We start from the raw sequence: 16,648 nt of genomic DNA on the forward strand, positions 1-16,648 counted from the left end.
GGATCTTTATGCATTTATAGTATGTCGAAATATACAAAATATATGATAAATATACATACAATATACATTAAAATTAATTTATACGCTGGAAAAGAAAAGAGCGTTCTACAAATTTACCCCAATGATGTGCCAGAACCCAGAACCTCTCGTGGTTCTTCAACGTGTTCACCCTTCAAAATCTTGCTTATTTTTAATAATACATTAAAGTGTACATTTCGTTTTAATGCAAATTCCATTTTATGTGTAACCTTTTCTCCATAATCACCGGGTATAATTTTTAAATTTTCTATAACTGTAGTTACCAAATCTATAGATTCCGTTAGAAGTAATCCTATTGTTTCCAATTTCTTCATGGCCTCAGGTAACATTTATGCAAAATTTATGCAAAATTTATGCAAGAAATATGCACTTGTGCAAAACATATGCAATATGCAAAATAAAAATTATATTTTTAAAATCCTCTAATCACAAAGCAAATTTCTGTTTAGGTCCCAGATTTTTATCTATTTTCGATAAAAATATGTATTTGCATAAACATTCGCAGTCTAGTTATTATACAAGATATTGAATTGTTCTTTGCAGCAAAAGATTCGGTAGGCTTTCCCGAATACAGTGATATCCAATATTAATACATTATGAATGTTTAAACAGGTTTAAACAATCATTAAAGACGGAGAGACACCACTTTGCACCAATTTTTGAGGATATTTTTGAATTTACCTCAAAAAATGAGGGTCCAGCGGAAAATTGAACTGTATCACCTGATAGAGCAGACTTTTATGTTGAGAAATCACCCTATGAAGTTTGCAACTATGACGTTTTTTTCGAGAAGCGCAAAACAAAATATCTTCGCCCGGCATGAGTTGCTGTCAGTGGTGCTTACCACTAGCGCGGTCTCAACATAAATTGGCCAACTCATGCCGGGCGAACATATTTTGTTTTGTGGTTCGAAAGAAACGTCAAAGTTGCAACCTTTAAAGAGTGGTTTCTCAAGATAAAAGCCTGCTCTATCGAGTGATATAGTTCGATTTTCCGCTGGACCCTTATTTTTTTAGATAAATTCAAGAATATCCTCAAAAATAGGTGCAGAGTGGTGTCTCTCCGTCTTTAATGATTGTTTAAACATGTTTAAACATTCATAATGTATTAATATTGGATATCACTGTATTCGGGAAAGTCTACGGAATCTTTTGCTGCAAAGAACAATTCAATATCTTTTATAATAACATCACAATGTTTGTAAAGTCATGTTTCTCAAAAACTGTGCATCTAGGAGAAATATTAAGGGCAGATTCGGAATCGGTGCAAAAAGCTCTATGAGAACTACCCAACAGTAATTGTGGAACAAAGGGCAGTGTAATTAAAACACCATTCTTCTTCATCATGTCTTATCGTTTTGACCAGGCCTGGCCAACCCAAATGATTTCACGGGCCACTTTGATGACGCGTAACATTACAGCGGGTCGCACTTTAGATAAACATAATTTTAAAAAATGTAATACAAATATCAAATAATAAAACTTTATTGTTATACTATGGTTCAATACAATTAACTCTCGAGTCTTAATTAATGAGACATTTGTTTATCCTTTCTTTCACTTAATTTTTGTAAATCAATATTTACGTTCGACGTTGCACATCTTTTGTTAGCTGGTTTTCTAAATTGGCGTCGGTTAATGAAGCACGTGATGAACTCTTCGTAAATTTCATCTTCGAAAAACTGTTTCACAAACATATGTGGATCCAAAAGCACTTACAACTCGTTGTGCAAAATATCTCAAGTTGGAATATCTGTCGGGTGTAATATAATTACTGTAAAAATTAATTTTTGATATGGACGCAAAAATTTGTTTCATTTCTTTGTTGCACTGTAACTGAATTATATCAAAGATATTAAATATAGAACTGGAGTTCGTAGTCGCGCTTACGCATTATAACAATGACACTACAATTATTTAATATTTTTTCTATACATACAACGAAGAACAAAAGTTTTAATAGAAATATAACATGACCGGCGGGCCGCACAATTTAACGTGGCGGGCCGCGTGTTGGCCAGGCCTGGTTTTGACGCACCGGTTTTTCATGTAAACTGATATAACTCCTAAGACACAACGTAAATAATAGCAGTTACTTCGTATGTTACTAAACAGAGGATACTCTATACAGATCCATATACAAAATCTTTGTACACACCTTGGTATTGAGAAACGTTATCAATCTAGAGGTGTCTTGTCGTTTTGTCGCGGACTGTGTTTGGTTAATTTATCCTACCTTCTTCAATTTCTCGATTCAGTTTGTTTAGTCTAGTTATTGTAGCCATCTATTAATTTTTATTTCCTTATTCCTTGATTTCGATACTTGACCGCGTCACGTTCTGACACCGTAGCAGATCTTTATTGCTTCACAGCACTCGAAACAGCAATCGTTAACGTTTTAAAGCCAGGACATTATAATTTTATTGCTCGACCGCCGTGCCATTCCGGCTTTATGCCAATTTTAGTTTAGTGCTCTTTGTGGACCTTTACGCGTTGACGTGGTTACACGGTTGCTAAAAAATGCATAAAAGCCAAAGTTCAATAATATATCGTTACTATTGCTCTCGATTCGCTGAAATCATTTTTGAATCCTCTCGATTAATCAACGAAAATATATAGTGAAGTAAAAAATTTACATTTTTCATGAAGATCCGCTGTCCAGTTACATCCGCATAATGTCCGCAGTCTGCAGTCCGTAGTCTAGCGGTTAGCAACCAAGCTCCGGACTCGAGAAGTCGTTTAACAAAAATCTTCAAGTTTACTACGGTTTCGTTCTCGTTGGAAGTCTTCGAAATTCATGTGTAAGGTTACGTAAAATTTCTCACTTGCATATTGTTTCGTAACTGCTGTAATTTCGAAGCGTAGGCGCAGCTTTGAACTATGATCAAAACCTATCGTTGCATACGGCTCGTATGGCTTCTCCGGGTTCATCGCACAGTTCACGCCGCTGATCAATTTTTCTTGAATCAGTAATATTTGGACACTTTTAGAAGGACGATAACATTTTTAACATCGGACCGTACAACTTGGCTTTTCTTCCGGAGTTCCGAGAAAATTCCAATTGGTCAGGATTACAGAGATAATATTCAAAGTGGTTGTTTACAATTTTTTATGTTGGCCTATATTAAACATTTTGAAAATGTGAACAGTCGAACGAAAGCTTGTTTTCAAAACATTCTCGAAGAAGTCGATATTCCGCCGCGTCGGTTGGAAGTTTGGAAGCATCGATCCGTGACTACTATCATCCTCCTTTTCTCCCCTTCGTTTTATCATGCACAGTCAAGCTTCAAAAATACACGAAGCCGTACTGCGGGTTCGCAAGATGCCCACAGGAACGATTCACATTCCTCAGTGGCTAACCTTTCGTAACTGAGTGCTCGAACGTAAGAGTTCGCCCGGTGATTCATGTAAAAAGAATTATTGCTAAACAGTCATTACAGAATTTCTACTGTGAAAAGTTATATGTTCTTGAAGAGAGTCGAAATACTTTCATAAATTCATTACACGTCCAATGGAAGTTCATTTTCGGGTTGAATTAACTCGAACGGTGCACTAGCATTAAGAAGATGGCTGTTATGTATATGTAGGTGGCAGCCAACGCGAGACGTGTTAAGTGTACTAATGAAAATTACACTACTTTCTATCCAGTTTATCGTACCAACATACACTACCGCTCACAAGTGGGACACCTGTGAATAATTGAATGGCCATTTTAAAAAAAGAAATCTTTTTTAAGCCGTTATCGTCAACATCCTTCGAAAAATTTAGAGCGGTTGTATTATCGGCAACACGCGAAGATGGGAGGATAGGTAAGTTGTTACGCAAAATTTTGAAATCGACTTTCAAACTGTGCGGCGCGGCGCGGCGGCTCACAGTGAGCCAGAAACCGATCTTTTTGGGCAAAAATATGCCGACAACTCAGTTTTTCATCGATTCAATTGGAATTTTTTTTAAATGTTCGTGAAGGACTATACTTTGATGACGTGCTGCGCGAAAATCGTTAACTGTCACAATCAAGAATCCTTATCTACAAAGTCCATTGCTCCGATACTTTATCCGCCCATACCATAAGTTTGCATGTCCCAGCTGAGTTGCCGACACTTCTTAACCCTAAACCCTAAACCGCAAAATTTTAAACTGTAAATCTGGCCCTGAGAATTACCAATTGGATAGAATTACATTCGGCACTTATGAGACTTATCATTAATTTATTGATCCAACAGCAGCGTTTCGCTTCTTGAGAAGGAACTTCCTTGTGTTTGCCATCCTTTATTCTTAGAGAGCTTATAAGTGGATCGGATGATAATAACATATGCCGTATAATATCTATATTTGTCTTTTTGCGGCAACACATTCGGGAGTTTTCAGCTCGTGATTTTCTGAAGACTTTATTATTTGCCTCTTGTGGCTCTTCTGAATAGAAACCAATTGGCAGTTCAAATGTAGCAAGTACTTCACTTCCATGTTGCAGTATCTTATGAATTGATGGAGGTAGTTTATACCATGGATAAATTTTAATGCACAATTTAGCCGTCTCCGAACAATATTCTTTGAATTTCACAGAATCAACTTTCTTGTCACATGTAATTACCTGAAGAATGTTCTGCAATCTTGTGATAATAACCGCGTTTAATCCAGTCACTGCAGCAACTGATTCGGCTTTTCTAAAGAAAGTTCGGGCCACGTTTCCAGTATTTGATGTACCAGCTCCCTGTTTGACAACATCAACTGTGATTGATAGCTCTTTCAAAGAATTTTGCGTATCGGAGTTATTGGGCTTTGTAGATAAGGATTCTTGATTGTGACAGTTAACGATTTTCGCGCAGCACGTCATCAAAGTATAATCCTTCACGAACATTTTTTAAAAAAATTCCAATTAAATCGATGAAAAACTGAGTTGTCGTCAGGTTTTCGTCCAAAAAGATCGGTTTCTCGCCCACTGTGCGGCTGTAAGACCACGACCAAGCGCCGCACAGTGGGCTCGATTGAAGAAGCACGCGACATATTGCGAAAAAAATCAACTCTCTAATTTTGAGATATTTTCTCAATTGATATCGATTTCTAAATGTCCAATATGTCCATCGTTGACGCATGAAGTTAGACAGTTTAGGAATATCGATTTTCCCTACATAATTTGGCTGTTCATTCTTAAAGTGTCCTGATAACTGTGATCAACTTCTTGCCCTGAATTTTTTTCTACATCAAATGCACACTTTATTGATAAGAAATCATACTTTTCATCGACAATTATGATATATAACATATTTTTGAAAAATACTGAGCAAAATGAAAATAATCGTTAAAAATTTTGTATCTTTGACATGCGCTATCTTTCACGTCCCAGCAGGGCCCACTTTTTAACAAGTAAGGGTCTTTTCAGTGAACCTTCCCCTATGTAATGTGACAAAAATTATTTCCTTGTTCGAGTCCTTTTCCAAGATATTATTGTCTGAAAACATCCACGTCGCGTTATCTCGTCCGCGCTCGGACGCGCGCTGCGCGCTGTATTCGTCAAGTACCTAGCCTCTGAAAGTCTGACAGAACTGTGTTGAATACTTACATTTATATTGTATTTTTATTTAATATTAATTTATATCTTTTGCAGTAAATAAGTCAGTCTTTTATCCCTGATATTTTGACTGCCTTGAGTTTAACGAATTCTTTTCGACAGTGCATAAGTTACATTGTAATTGTTTACGCGTATCGATCTTTAAATCTTTGTGTTTTGTTTTGTCGACGCAAATTGTGGATTGAAACAGAATTATTGTCAGTCAGAGCAAACTATCAGCCTGTGCAGTACAGTGATGCCGAAATTATTTTCAGTTTTATACGTTTTCTGTTCATATTATTTAATATAAAATACATCAATTAAGTTATTATATATCAATTATATTTTATTTTTAGAACTTCATATACAGTAAGGAGCATAACTGATTCCACACACTTTAAATCAGAATCATTTTTATATGAATGGACCAAACGCGCGACTTCAATTTCTCTGTAAGGCTAGAAGAATTAGTTTAGAATTAATAAGTTAAAAAAATGCATTTGGTCGGAATTGTGAAAAACAATACTAAAAATTGATTTGTACAACTTTTTTAGCTGGCCCAATAACGACGATTTAAAAAATGTGTTTTGTCAACTGGTATAAATTATATACGCTCTGAAAATTTCATTGAAATTGGTTAATTGGTTTACGAATCATAAACGATCAAATGTGGCAAAAATTGCAATTTTTCAAGATTTTCGGCCTTAACAAATTTTTCTCAATAATGTAAAACTTAAACATTTTACCTATTTGCATTAAATAGCAAAAATATTAAATACATTATAGAATAAATAATTTGTAAAACTGTTTTAAATTAATAAAAACGGTTAAACAAATGTGAAATATATTAACACATTGCCCACTGGTGATTACTGCATAATTTTGAAAAATCTATGATACATGGCTAAACACTATTTAATGGATCCTTCAATAGCAACAGCAATTTTCATTGTGAATTAACAAGTCACCTTCATTAACGTCATCTAATAGTTTAATCTAAAATTGCAATGTAAAAGAATATTTCTATGCTTTCTTGTGGTACAGCACAATTGAAAATTCTATGAATAGGCTTCCGGTAGGTAAAGTGTTAAGTTAAAAATCATTGAGAAGAAATTATTTTTTTTATATATTCAGTTCAAATTTCATTGCAATATCTTTCAGTGGTTTAAGGATGTTCTGGAGGTACAATGGGAGACAAAAGTACAAGAAATTGGAAATCCATCAATACATATAGTGGCAATGAAAGCATATTTTGCATTAAACTTTTGCGAATACTTGTACCCTTTGTAGCTATATTCAGTGGTCTACACTTGTCGCGTTTCCATGCTAGTGAGAGACAACACGATAAATTTGACGTTTTGTAACAGTTCATAATTTTTTGCTCTGTAACTGTTTAGTGAATCCTAATAAATTTTGAACATAATTAATTACATAATTTTTACTATGTATAAAAACAAACTGGAGTTTCCAGTTGCGTTTTTTCATGGTTTAAATAGGGTTTGAAGTGGAATTTCATGAATTCTCCATAAGAAGACGTGTTCAAATGTGCAAACTTTAAGTTGCTATAATTGTTAAACGGTGCAGTGAATCGAACCCAAACTTTGGTAATTGCATTAATTTAGTAAGAATTATATTTTGTCAAATTTTCAAAAATTTTGTTGCCTTTTTATATACCTCCAGAACATCCTTAACCCTTTGCACTCGGAGATATTTTAACTCGAAAATTAAACATTTCTTCCGACCTAGAATATATTCATTCCCCACGATTTTTTAAATTTTATGGATATGCAATTGGTATGATACCTCATACAATATCTAAATGTTTAGTAATTGATTAGATACCTACATATTTAATAATGGAAACAATATTTTCAATAATGGTACAGCACAGTAGATCGTCAAATTCAAACTTCAATTTCTAGAATCAGAATTGGGCACACAGAACTCGGAAATAACCCATTTATTTTTGTTAAATAAAAAAGAAAACACGAACTGCGACATATGTCAAGTACCAGTTAACATGAGTCATCTAATAATACATAGAATGCAAGAAATATGAGAATGAAAGGAAAAATCCTTACCCATTCTGGTAGGTTCTGAGAAGTACATCGCCGGTCTTGCCCAGTATATCAAGCATACAAATATGTACAAAATATTGTAAGAAAATGTACCGTGTTGCTAATGACCTTCGATGTTGAAGCAACATTAAAAAAATAAATTAAAAACAAAAAATTATTAGTGGTGCCTTAGAGTGGCCATTCGAGTGCTAAGGGTTAAGAGTTATTCAAAAATGTCGCGTGCTTCTTCAATTAGTGTTGTATAAAGCTCGAGTCTTCGAAGCTCCAGAGCTCAGTCTTAAAGACTTCTTCTAAATCTTCTTCTATAGAAACTTAGTCTGTAAGACTGAGCTCTGAAGCTTCGAAGACTCGAGCTTTATACAACACTATCTTCAATCGAGCCCACTGTGCGCCGCGCCGTTTCCGCGAGTGTTCCACTCGGGCGAAAAAAATCGAAATTCGCGGAGCCAACTGCAGCGCAGTTCGCGAAGCATCGGGTCGGGTAGCAAGCGGAACGTTTATTGCCACTCTGGCAGGGACACGCGGGACCGAGTAATCTTTCGTCGGCGTTATCAGCAAGATAAACCGAGTTAGCATCCGAATCCGTTCGTTCTCCAGTTCCCCCCGTTCTTCCTACGGGAGGGGGGGGGGCTCTTCCGACCCCTAGGTAACCCCCGGCGTAAACCTTTGGACCGTATGCAGAGAGCACGGAAACAGGAAGGGAGCAGCTCGGGGCGGATGTCGTCGGGTTGCAGGTGAAGACGATGCGCGTTGGAGCGGGTGTCGGAAAGTGGGTTAAAGGAAACGGGGGATTCCGAGCGCGAACTGGAGAGACAGAGAGAACAAATCCGAAACAGAAATATCGGGAGAGGGACGGGGAACGTCGTCGGCATGCCGGAAGGGAAGCTGAACATGGATATAAATATAGAAAAGTGCAGCGGCCGGGAGACGGATAGAAGATAAAAGATAAGGGCGCGAGCGGTCGAGAGAGTTCGAAGAAAAGAGAGCGGGACGCGATGAATCTGATACGAAATAGATGGAGAAACGGATAGATACCGAGAAATACCAAGAGAGCGAGTGGGAAACGGAGAAAAAGGAGGAAAGAATAAAACGGAGACGGAGAACGGAGAGAGACGCGTGCCACCGAGGTAGCCGAGAGAGAAGAGGACGGTGCTAGAGGCAAGAAAGGAATAGAGACGGAAAGCTTTGCCGCAACGAAGCTCGCTCGGTACTTACTCCCACACACACACACACACACACCCACAGACAGTTGCAAAGCCTTCGTAACGACTCGTACTCGCGTGGATTCGCGTCACGGTTCTCTCTATATCTACTCTGTTGACGCGCGCTCGTGTGTGTGTGTGTATGTGTCTGCTTCGCGAACGTGTTTGCACCCGCAGGAGAATACTCCAGGAGGTGGTCGGTCGCGATTAGTCGTGATTCGGAGCCGGCACCGGCGGCGGCGTACTCTACCCAGTGATAAAGGGAAAAGACACATCGTTTACTCTGACCGCGTGTGAATGTCGCGTGTCTCTCTCTCTCTCTCTCTCTCTCTCTTTCTCTCTCTCTATATATATCTGTTTGTACGCGGCTGGGTGCACGCGAACGCACGAGCGCGCCACGTTTTCGTGTACACGCGGCCCGGAGTGTGTTGTTTATTAGATCAGAGTAAGCCAGTTTGCAGTGACGCACGGTCGCCCAGAGACACGCCAGTGAACACCTTGGCTTCGTAGCGGAACGTGAGAGGTACCTGTCCCTGTTTTCCCCTTTCTTTCTGTCCCCTTTATTCTTCAGACTTTCTTCCTTTCTTTCTTTCTTGCTCGCTTACGTTACGCGCGACGCTTGCAATCTTCGCAAGTGACCGGACACGCGAGCAAGGGACCCCCGGTCGAGTCCCTTCGCGATCGACGCCTGTGGATCTTGGTTTTTTGGTTTATCGTCGCCTGTGAACCTTGGTTTCTTGGTTACTCTTCGCTGTGCCCGGTTCCTCCCATGCCATGGGTTTGTTTACGCGCGATCATCGTAGAAGATCAGTGAAGAAAGAAAGACCGGTGTCTTTCGATTTTCGCTTGTGCTTCTTCTCTCGTTGAACGAGTTCGTTTTAAGTTTCACTCGGGTTTCGTATTGTCGTTCTTGGATCCCAGTGTCTTTCGATTCTTCCCAATTTATTATTTCTCTTATTGTTTTGTATTTGTTTTGATTTCTCCGATATTTCTGGGCAACACATACTTTTATCGTTGATTAACTTAATGTTTGTTATGTTACTAAAAGCTGTATATTCTTTTTCTTTTCGAATCTTTATTCTCTTGTTTTAGTACAGTCGATATTTTCGTAGACTGTTCGCCTCGTTCTCATATCCTCCACATTTTTCCTCAACTTGGGTTTCCGTTTATCTTGTTTATACATATACATACGTAGTATTTTTAGTTTCCTAGTAGAATGGGCATTTGCATAGAGAGGGTTTGATATATACAGTATTGGAAAATGAGATCGATGCGAATGCCGATTGGATAACGGAAAGCCGCAGGAGAACCTTCATGATAGTTCTTCCGGTTCTCGGATGTGCTTTGCGGTTGGCTTTGTCGCTCGGTTTCATGGATTATGACACGTTGATGTTGTGTCTGTGTCACTTCGTTGGTAATCTACTTCGATTTCTGGACATCCGCGCGTAAACACATCCGAGACTAAAAATTATTGTTGGAACATAACTGTCAACCTAAAGATCGTTGATCGGTGTCGATCATGTTGTCTCGTTGTGCGCCGTCGATAAATTCCTCGACCGTCCAACGCCCGTTCCATCCAATTCCGTGTCTGTTAACGCCGCGCACGAACTCACGGAACCATAACGTCCCCGCAATTAATGGGTCACCGCGGAAGACCTTTCCATTCGCCGCTTTAGCGGATTCAGTCTAAACGTTCCACGGGACTAAGAAGCCCTCGCGTCGGTGCCGCTCATTAAGACCGAACCGACTTCGTTTCATTAAAACCCTCTCCACTCTCGCGTCGCGCGCCGGTTCGAATCGGATCGGATCGGGTTTGGTCGGACGCCGGGATTTTTTCCTCATTACATTTTCTAACGCTCCGCTTTCGGGTTTGCCCGTTTCTTTCTTCTGTTCCATGAAGCCCGGAGGAACCAGGAAAAAGTGTTGGCCCGCGGCAACCGGACAAGAAGGTCGAGGAGGTCGAGCATCCTTCGAGGTGGATCCTTGAGCCTGACGAGAAGCAGAGGCTAGACGACAGCGGCGATTCCGTAGGACGACTCGAGTCCCAGGATTATGACAGAACCCTCTGGCAGCAGAAGCGACCGCTGCTGGAGGAAGTCGCGGCGAAATCGGAGGAGGACACTCTAATCAGCAAGGAGCACTCGCTCGAGTACCAGAGTCAGACTTTAGAGAGCCAGTCGGATCATCTGTTGCACGGACCTCTCTCGACCTCGTTCGAGGACCTTCTGCGAACAGCGCCGCCGGCTGAAGAGAAGAGCTGGTCGTTGCCGAGCAAAGGCGTCGAAGAGGTCGAGCTCAGCTTCAAGGAGACCCAGTACTCGCCGAAGGAGAAGCAAGACGCGGCGACACAGACCGAGCAGGAGACCAAGAGCACGCAGTGCAGTCCCGAGCAGAGCTTCAGCCCATCGGAGATCTCCAAGGACAGCCCTCTACGCAGGTACTACTACCAGAGTCCTAGAAGAGAGGTCGAGACACAGACCCAGGGCGAGAACAAGAGCGTCCAGTGCTGCTTGGACGATCTAGGCAGCTTGTCGAGGACCCCCGACCTAGAGGACAGCTTCGACAGCCCGTCCAGGTCCGAGAAGAGCCAGGTCAAGGAGTCCAAGAGCGTACAGTGCATCCCCGAGGATATATCGACTAGTCCTGCCAAGCCTCCGGAGAAAGAGTCGCCTAGCAAGTCCTCGAAGAGTCCCAGAAGAGAGGTCGAGGTCCAGACCTATCAGGAATCGAAAGCGGTCCAGTGCAGCGACGATGAGATTCTAGAGGCCGAGTACGTCGGAGAAGGATATCGGACCAGATCCCAAAGCAGACCTTCCAGCTACGTGTCGCAGAAATCCGAGAGCTCGGCGTCGTCAGGATCGTTCACCAAGGTTCCGACGGTCGTGTTCGTCGACGAACCGGTCAACATGACGGTTACGCAGCGCGACCACGACGGAAACGTCGGCTGGTCCAAGCACTGGGGACCAGAGAGGCTGGTCGAGATCTACAGGGAGCCGAAAACCAGTTTGGGCCTGAGCATCGTCGGCGGAAAGGTGCGTAACGCGACACGCCTAACAACAGTAACAACGAAGTAACTCGAAGTAAGAGTCGCGCTTCGCGAAGCGTGGCTTCTTTGGTGTGGCGCTAGCTTCGCTGCTAGACGAATTACGTTACATTTACGTTTACGTTGCTTTTCTATGACCATACAAACGATACGTTTTCTTTCTTACCATTTTCGTATAAAGTTCGAAAGATGCGCGTCTACGTCGAGCCTTGAACCTTGAAATGGTTCAACGTTGATGGTATTGGTTGATACCAGAGTTGGGCAGGAATTAATTACATGAGTAATTAATTACATCTTCAATTAAAATTACATGTAATTGCAATTCCAATTACAATTACATGTAATTGGAATTGGAATTGCAATTACTTTCGCTCAACCAGTAATTGTAATTGCGGACCACAATTACAATTACAGTGATTCGTCAAGTAATTGCAATTACCAATTACAATTACATGTAATTACATGTAATTGTAATTGTATTTCTGCTATTACAATTTACAGTAATTGGCAAGTAATTGTAATTGTAATTGAAATTACATTTTGCCCAACTCTGGTTGATACATAATTTCAGTCGGGCGATATACGCGCTACCATATGTACAGTCAGCGGCATTATTCAGTGGACACCCTTAAAAATCGCATAACTTTTTAGAAATTGGTCCAAAGGACTTGAACTTTTTAAAGATGTTAGACCGGCTGGTTCGCTGGAGAACAAGTAAACAAAAATTTATTACGATTGCAATTGGTAGGAATTATACAAAATTTTTGAAAAATGATGTTTTGTTAAATTTTTATCCGGGCCTGTAACGATAATTTGAAAAATGCGTTTTATAGATTTCGGTAACTTGTATGCATACTGAAAATTTCATCGAAATCGGTCAACATTGCAATGAGCTACAAACGTTTAAAGATGATCACCTAAGGGCGAAATGCCCTGGCAAGGCTGAAAAACTGCGACTTTCACCCTTAAACTCTCATCTTTCAACGTACAAGTACATATGTAGCTCATTGCAATGTTGACCGATTTCGGTGAAATTTTCAGTATGCATATAAGTTAGCGAAATCTATAAAACGCATTATTTAAATTATCGTTACAGGCCCAGATAAAAAAGTTGACAGAGCATCATTTTTAAAAATTTTGTATTATATAATTCCTACCAATTACAATCGTAATAAATTTTTGTTTACTTACTCTCTAGCGAACTAGCCGATCTAACATCTTTAAAAAATTCAAGTACTTTGGACCAATTTTTAAAAAGTTATGCCATTTTTAAGAGTGTTCACTTAATATTGCCGCTTACTGTATACACGATGAGTCCGAAGAAACAGAATACCTAAATATCTCCGTTAATTTTCGTTGTACAGAAAAACTTCTTAGGAAAAAGTTACGCTGTTTGAAGGGCCACGTGTAACGGTGTAAGAAAAAAAATTTTCAAGTTATTTTTTTATGAGATTTCGTGGTCATCGATGTTTTTTTAAATGGAATGATATATCTTCGTTAACGTAATGTTGTAGCTGACAAAATAACGAATTTATCCATGTAACACAATATGACCTACAAATGACCTTCAACCAAGAAAAATGGAATAAATGAAATTCAACGTGTAAGATTCATTTGGTTGATTTCTGTTACGCAAAATGTTCAAAAATATTCCCTTGAGCTGCTATACATTCATTTAGCCGTGCAGTTACAGAACGTACTGCTGTGTAATTCATTTCTGACGGAATCGACGCACAAGCCCTGGCGTTTTTTCTTTCATGTCGTCTACAGTGGTTGGTGGTTCATGATAAACATCGTCTTTCAGTTTTTCCCCATAGATAGAAATCGAGGGGTGTAAGATCTGGTGAACGAGCTGGTCATAATACGGGTCCGTTACGTCCAATCCAACGATTTGGAAACTTGTTATTCAAGAATTGTGTTACGACACGGGAAGAATGGGCTGGACATCTGTCATGTTCATACCACATATCTTCACGAATGTCCAAGGGTGTATTTTCCAGGAGAATTGGTAACGATTCTCGTTAAAATGCAATGTATTTTTCTGCATTTAATGTTCCGGTGATAAAGCGAGGCCCAATTATTTGGTTGTTTACAATTCCGCACCAAACATTGACGGACCATACGGTCTTTGTTTGTCGACTGTCCGTAAGCACCGCGGATTTTCAGATGACCAATAATGCATGTTTCTAAAATTTATCTGCCCGTGATTCGTGTGAACGAAGCTTCATCGGTAAATAATACGTTATGAAAAAATGCTCTATCGTTTATCAATTGTCTGAATCCCCACTGGCAAAAGTTTACACGATTTACAAAGTGTCTGCCATGAAGTTTTTGGTGAATTGATAGGTGAAAAGGGTGAAGTTTTTGTTCATGGAGTATTTGCACTACACATTTTTGATTAATGCCACTTTCTCGTGCGATTTGCCTCGTACTAGCATGAGGGTTTGTATCCACTGCTGCCAGAACATTAATTGTGTTTGCTTCATTCCTTACAGTCCTCACCTTCGTACATTTTTCATTGTCAACACTACCAGTTTCACGGAATTTATTTATCAAATTGGAGTAAACGGAAACTGATGGATAATTACGATTAGGAAATCGGTCCTTGTACAACGGCACTGCTTCTCTTAAACAGTGTCGACTTTCTCCATAAATGAAAATCATATCAATCTTATCTTCCTTCGAGTAACGCATTGTGAAACGTTCATCGAAAAACTGGTAGATTAGAAATCTTAGAAACAGTGGAAATCTGATAGCAAGAAGGTCTTCAGAGTAATTAGTAGTTGATAACCACGATTTTGTACGAACGCATAGGTGAAGGTATATCATAAATGTCTTCCTGTCAACACCGAATCTGTTATTATGTTGTGTATTGCGATACATTTGAATGTATAGCAGCTCGAGGGAATATTTTTGAACATTTTGCGTAACAGATATAAAGCAAATGACTCTTACACGTTGAATTTTATTTATTCCATTTTTCTGGGTTGAAGGTCATTTGTAGGTCATGTTGTGTTACATGGATGAATTCGTTATTTTGTCAGCTACAACATTACGTTAACGAAGATATATCATTACATTTAAGAAAACATCGATGACCTTGAAAATGTTTTCCCTTACACCATTACATGTGGTCCTTCAAACAGTGTAACTTTGTCCTAAGAAGTTTTTATGTACAACGAAAAGTAACGGAGATATTTAGGTGTTCTGTTTCTTCGGACTCACCCTGTATACTACATGACGTACAAAGTTGGTATAAATGCATTAATGTGCCGAATGGCTTCAAGACACGGAAGACGAGTGTGTAACTCCGCAACGTAACAGAATTGTCGCTACTATTAATTCTTCTGCTTCGATGATGCTTCGAAAAGTTATATTTGACGCGCAACATTCATTTCTATCTCGGTGATCATGTAACAGGTCTCATTGTTTAACACCAATTGTTTTCCTACTTATTGTCAGTCAGCTGGCACAGACCTTCTCGATAGAAATACTTAGCTTCTGACTAAACACGATATAATGTGAACTGTGTTTAGCGGTTTATTCGAACCTACAGTGGCTCATGAAAGTATTCGAACGCCCTTTAAACCGAATAACTTTTTTATAATTGTTACAAACGACCTGATTTTTTATAATCAATTCGAAGTACTGGTTTATGAAATGATATGCAAAAAAGATTTTCCAAAAATTTATAATTTACAAAGTTACAGGCAGAAATAAAAAAGTCATTTTTTTAACTTTTTTTATTAGGGCCCTTAAAGAAAATTTAAAGTATATGTTTTGTAGATCTATGTTAATTATACACATGCTGAAAATTACGTCAAAATCGATTGACATACACACGAGCTACAAGCGATTCAAAATGTTGAAAATCGTAGTTTTACACGATTTTTGATCAGTTTCTGCATAAAATCCACAAAATCGTACAACTCTCGATGCGTGTCGTTTTTTTCTGCGTCAACCGATTTCGATGAAATTTTCAGCATGTGTATAACTAACATAGATCCACAAAACATATATTTTAAATTTTCTTTAAGGGCCCTAATAAAAAAAGTTAAAAAAATGACTTTTCTTTTTTTGCATGTAACTTTGTAAATTATAATTTTTTGGAAAATCTTTTTTGCATATCATTTCATAAACCAGTGCTTCTAATTGATTATAAAAAATCACAGGTCGTTTGCTACAATTATAAAAAAGATATTCTGTTTTAAAGGGCGTTCGAATACTTTCGTGAGCCACTGTATGTAGAACCACACGATCTAAGAAACAGCACGGATCCGTGTTTTTCTTAGATCAAGGCTTTTCCGTACTCCGTATTTCGGTGTAGTCGCGCAAGGCAAGTTTCACAAATTTCTTTCTGCCGAATATAAACGGTCAAAGTCACAGATCACCTTGCTATTCCTAGGTGTGCGAGACTCTTTCAGGAAAAATATTGTACCGAACCCGCTGTCGCATTGACAAATGTGCCATATCTGTTACACGAGTTTGAAATCTGTGTTCCAGGTCGATCTGCACAATGGCAGTTCTAGTAAATCTCAGAACATATCTGGGATCTTCATAAAGAACGTTTTACCGAACAGTCCGGCTGGGAGAACCGGCGAGTTGAAGGTAACCCATTGTTTCCTTTTTCCTTTCGCGTTCAATAATATTAGGTAACCAAGAACGTTCGTGACATTCCAATCGATAGAGATAATATAGACACCTTCGGCTTTTATTACCTTTTTTCCAACGATTTAACG

General features: G+C 39.2%; 1 protein-coding gene across 4 annotated transcripts in view; it reads left to right on the forward strand.

Annotated features, from left to right (window-relative positions):
• Positions 1-16,648, forward strand: part of LOC143210536 (multiple PDZ domain protein) — a 165,390-nt gene that overhangs the window by 123,756 nt on the left and 24,986 nt on the right. For all 4 annotated transcript variants that reach the window (XM_076427454.1, XM_076427456.1, XM_076427455.1 and 1 more), the window contains 2 exons: positions 10,767-11,898; positions 16,413-16,517. In XM_076427454.1, coding sequence (XP_076283569.1) covers positions 10,767-11,898; positions 16,413-16,517 — 1,237 coding nt within the window. The remainder of the gene's footprint in view (positions 1-10,766; positions 11,899-16,412; positions 16,518-16,648) is intronic.

This window comes from Lasioglossum baleicum, chromosome 7 (assembly GCF_051020765.1).
Source record: "Lasioglossum baleicum chromosome 7, iyLasBale1, whole genome shotgun sequence".
Taxonomy (NCBI): domain Eukaryota; kingdom Metazoa; phylum Arthropoda; class Insecta; order Hymenoptera; family Halictidae; genus Lasioglossum; species Lasioglossum baleicum.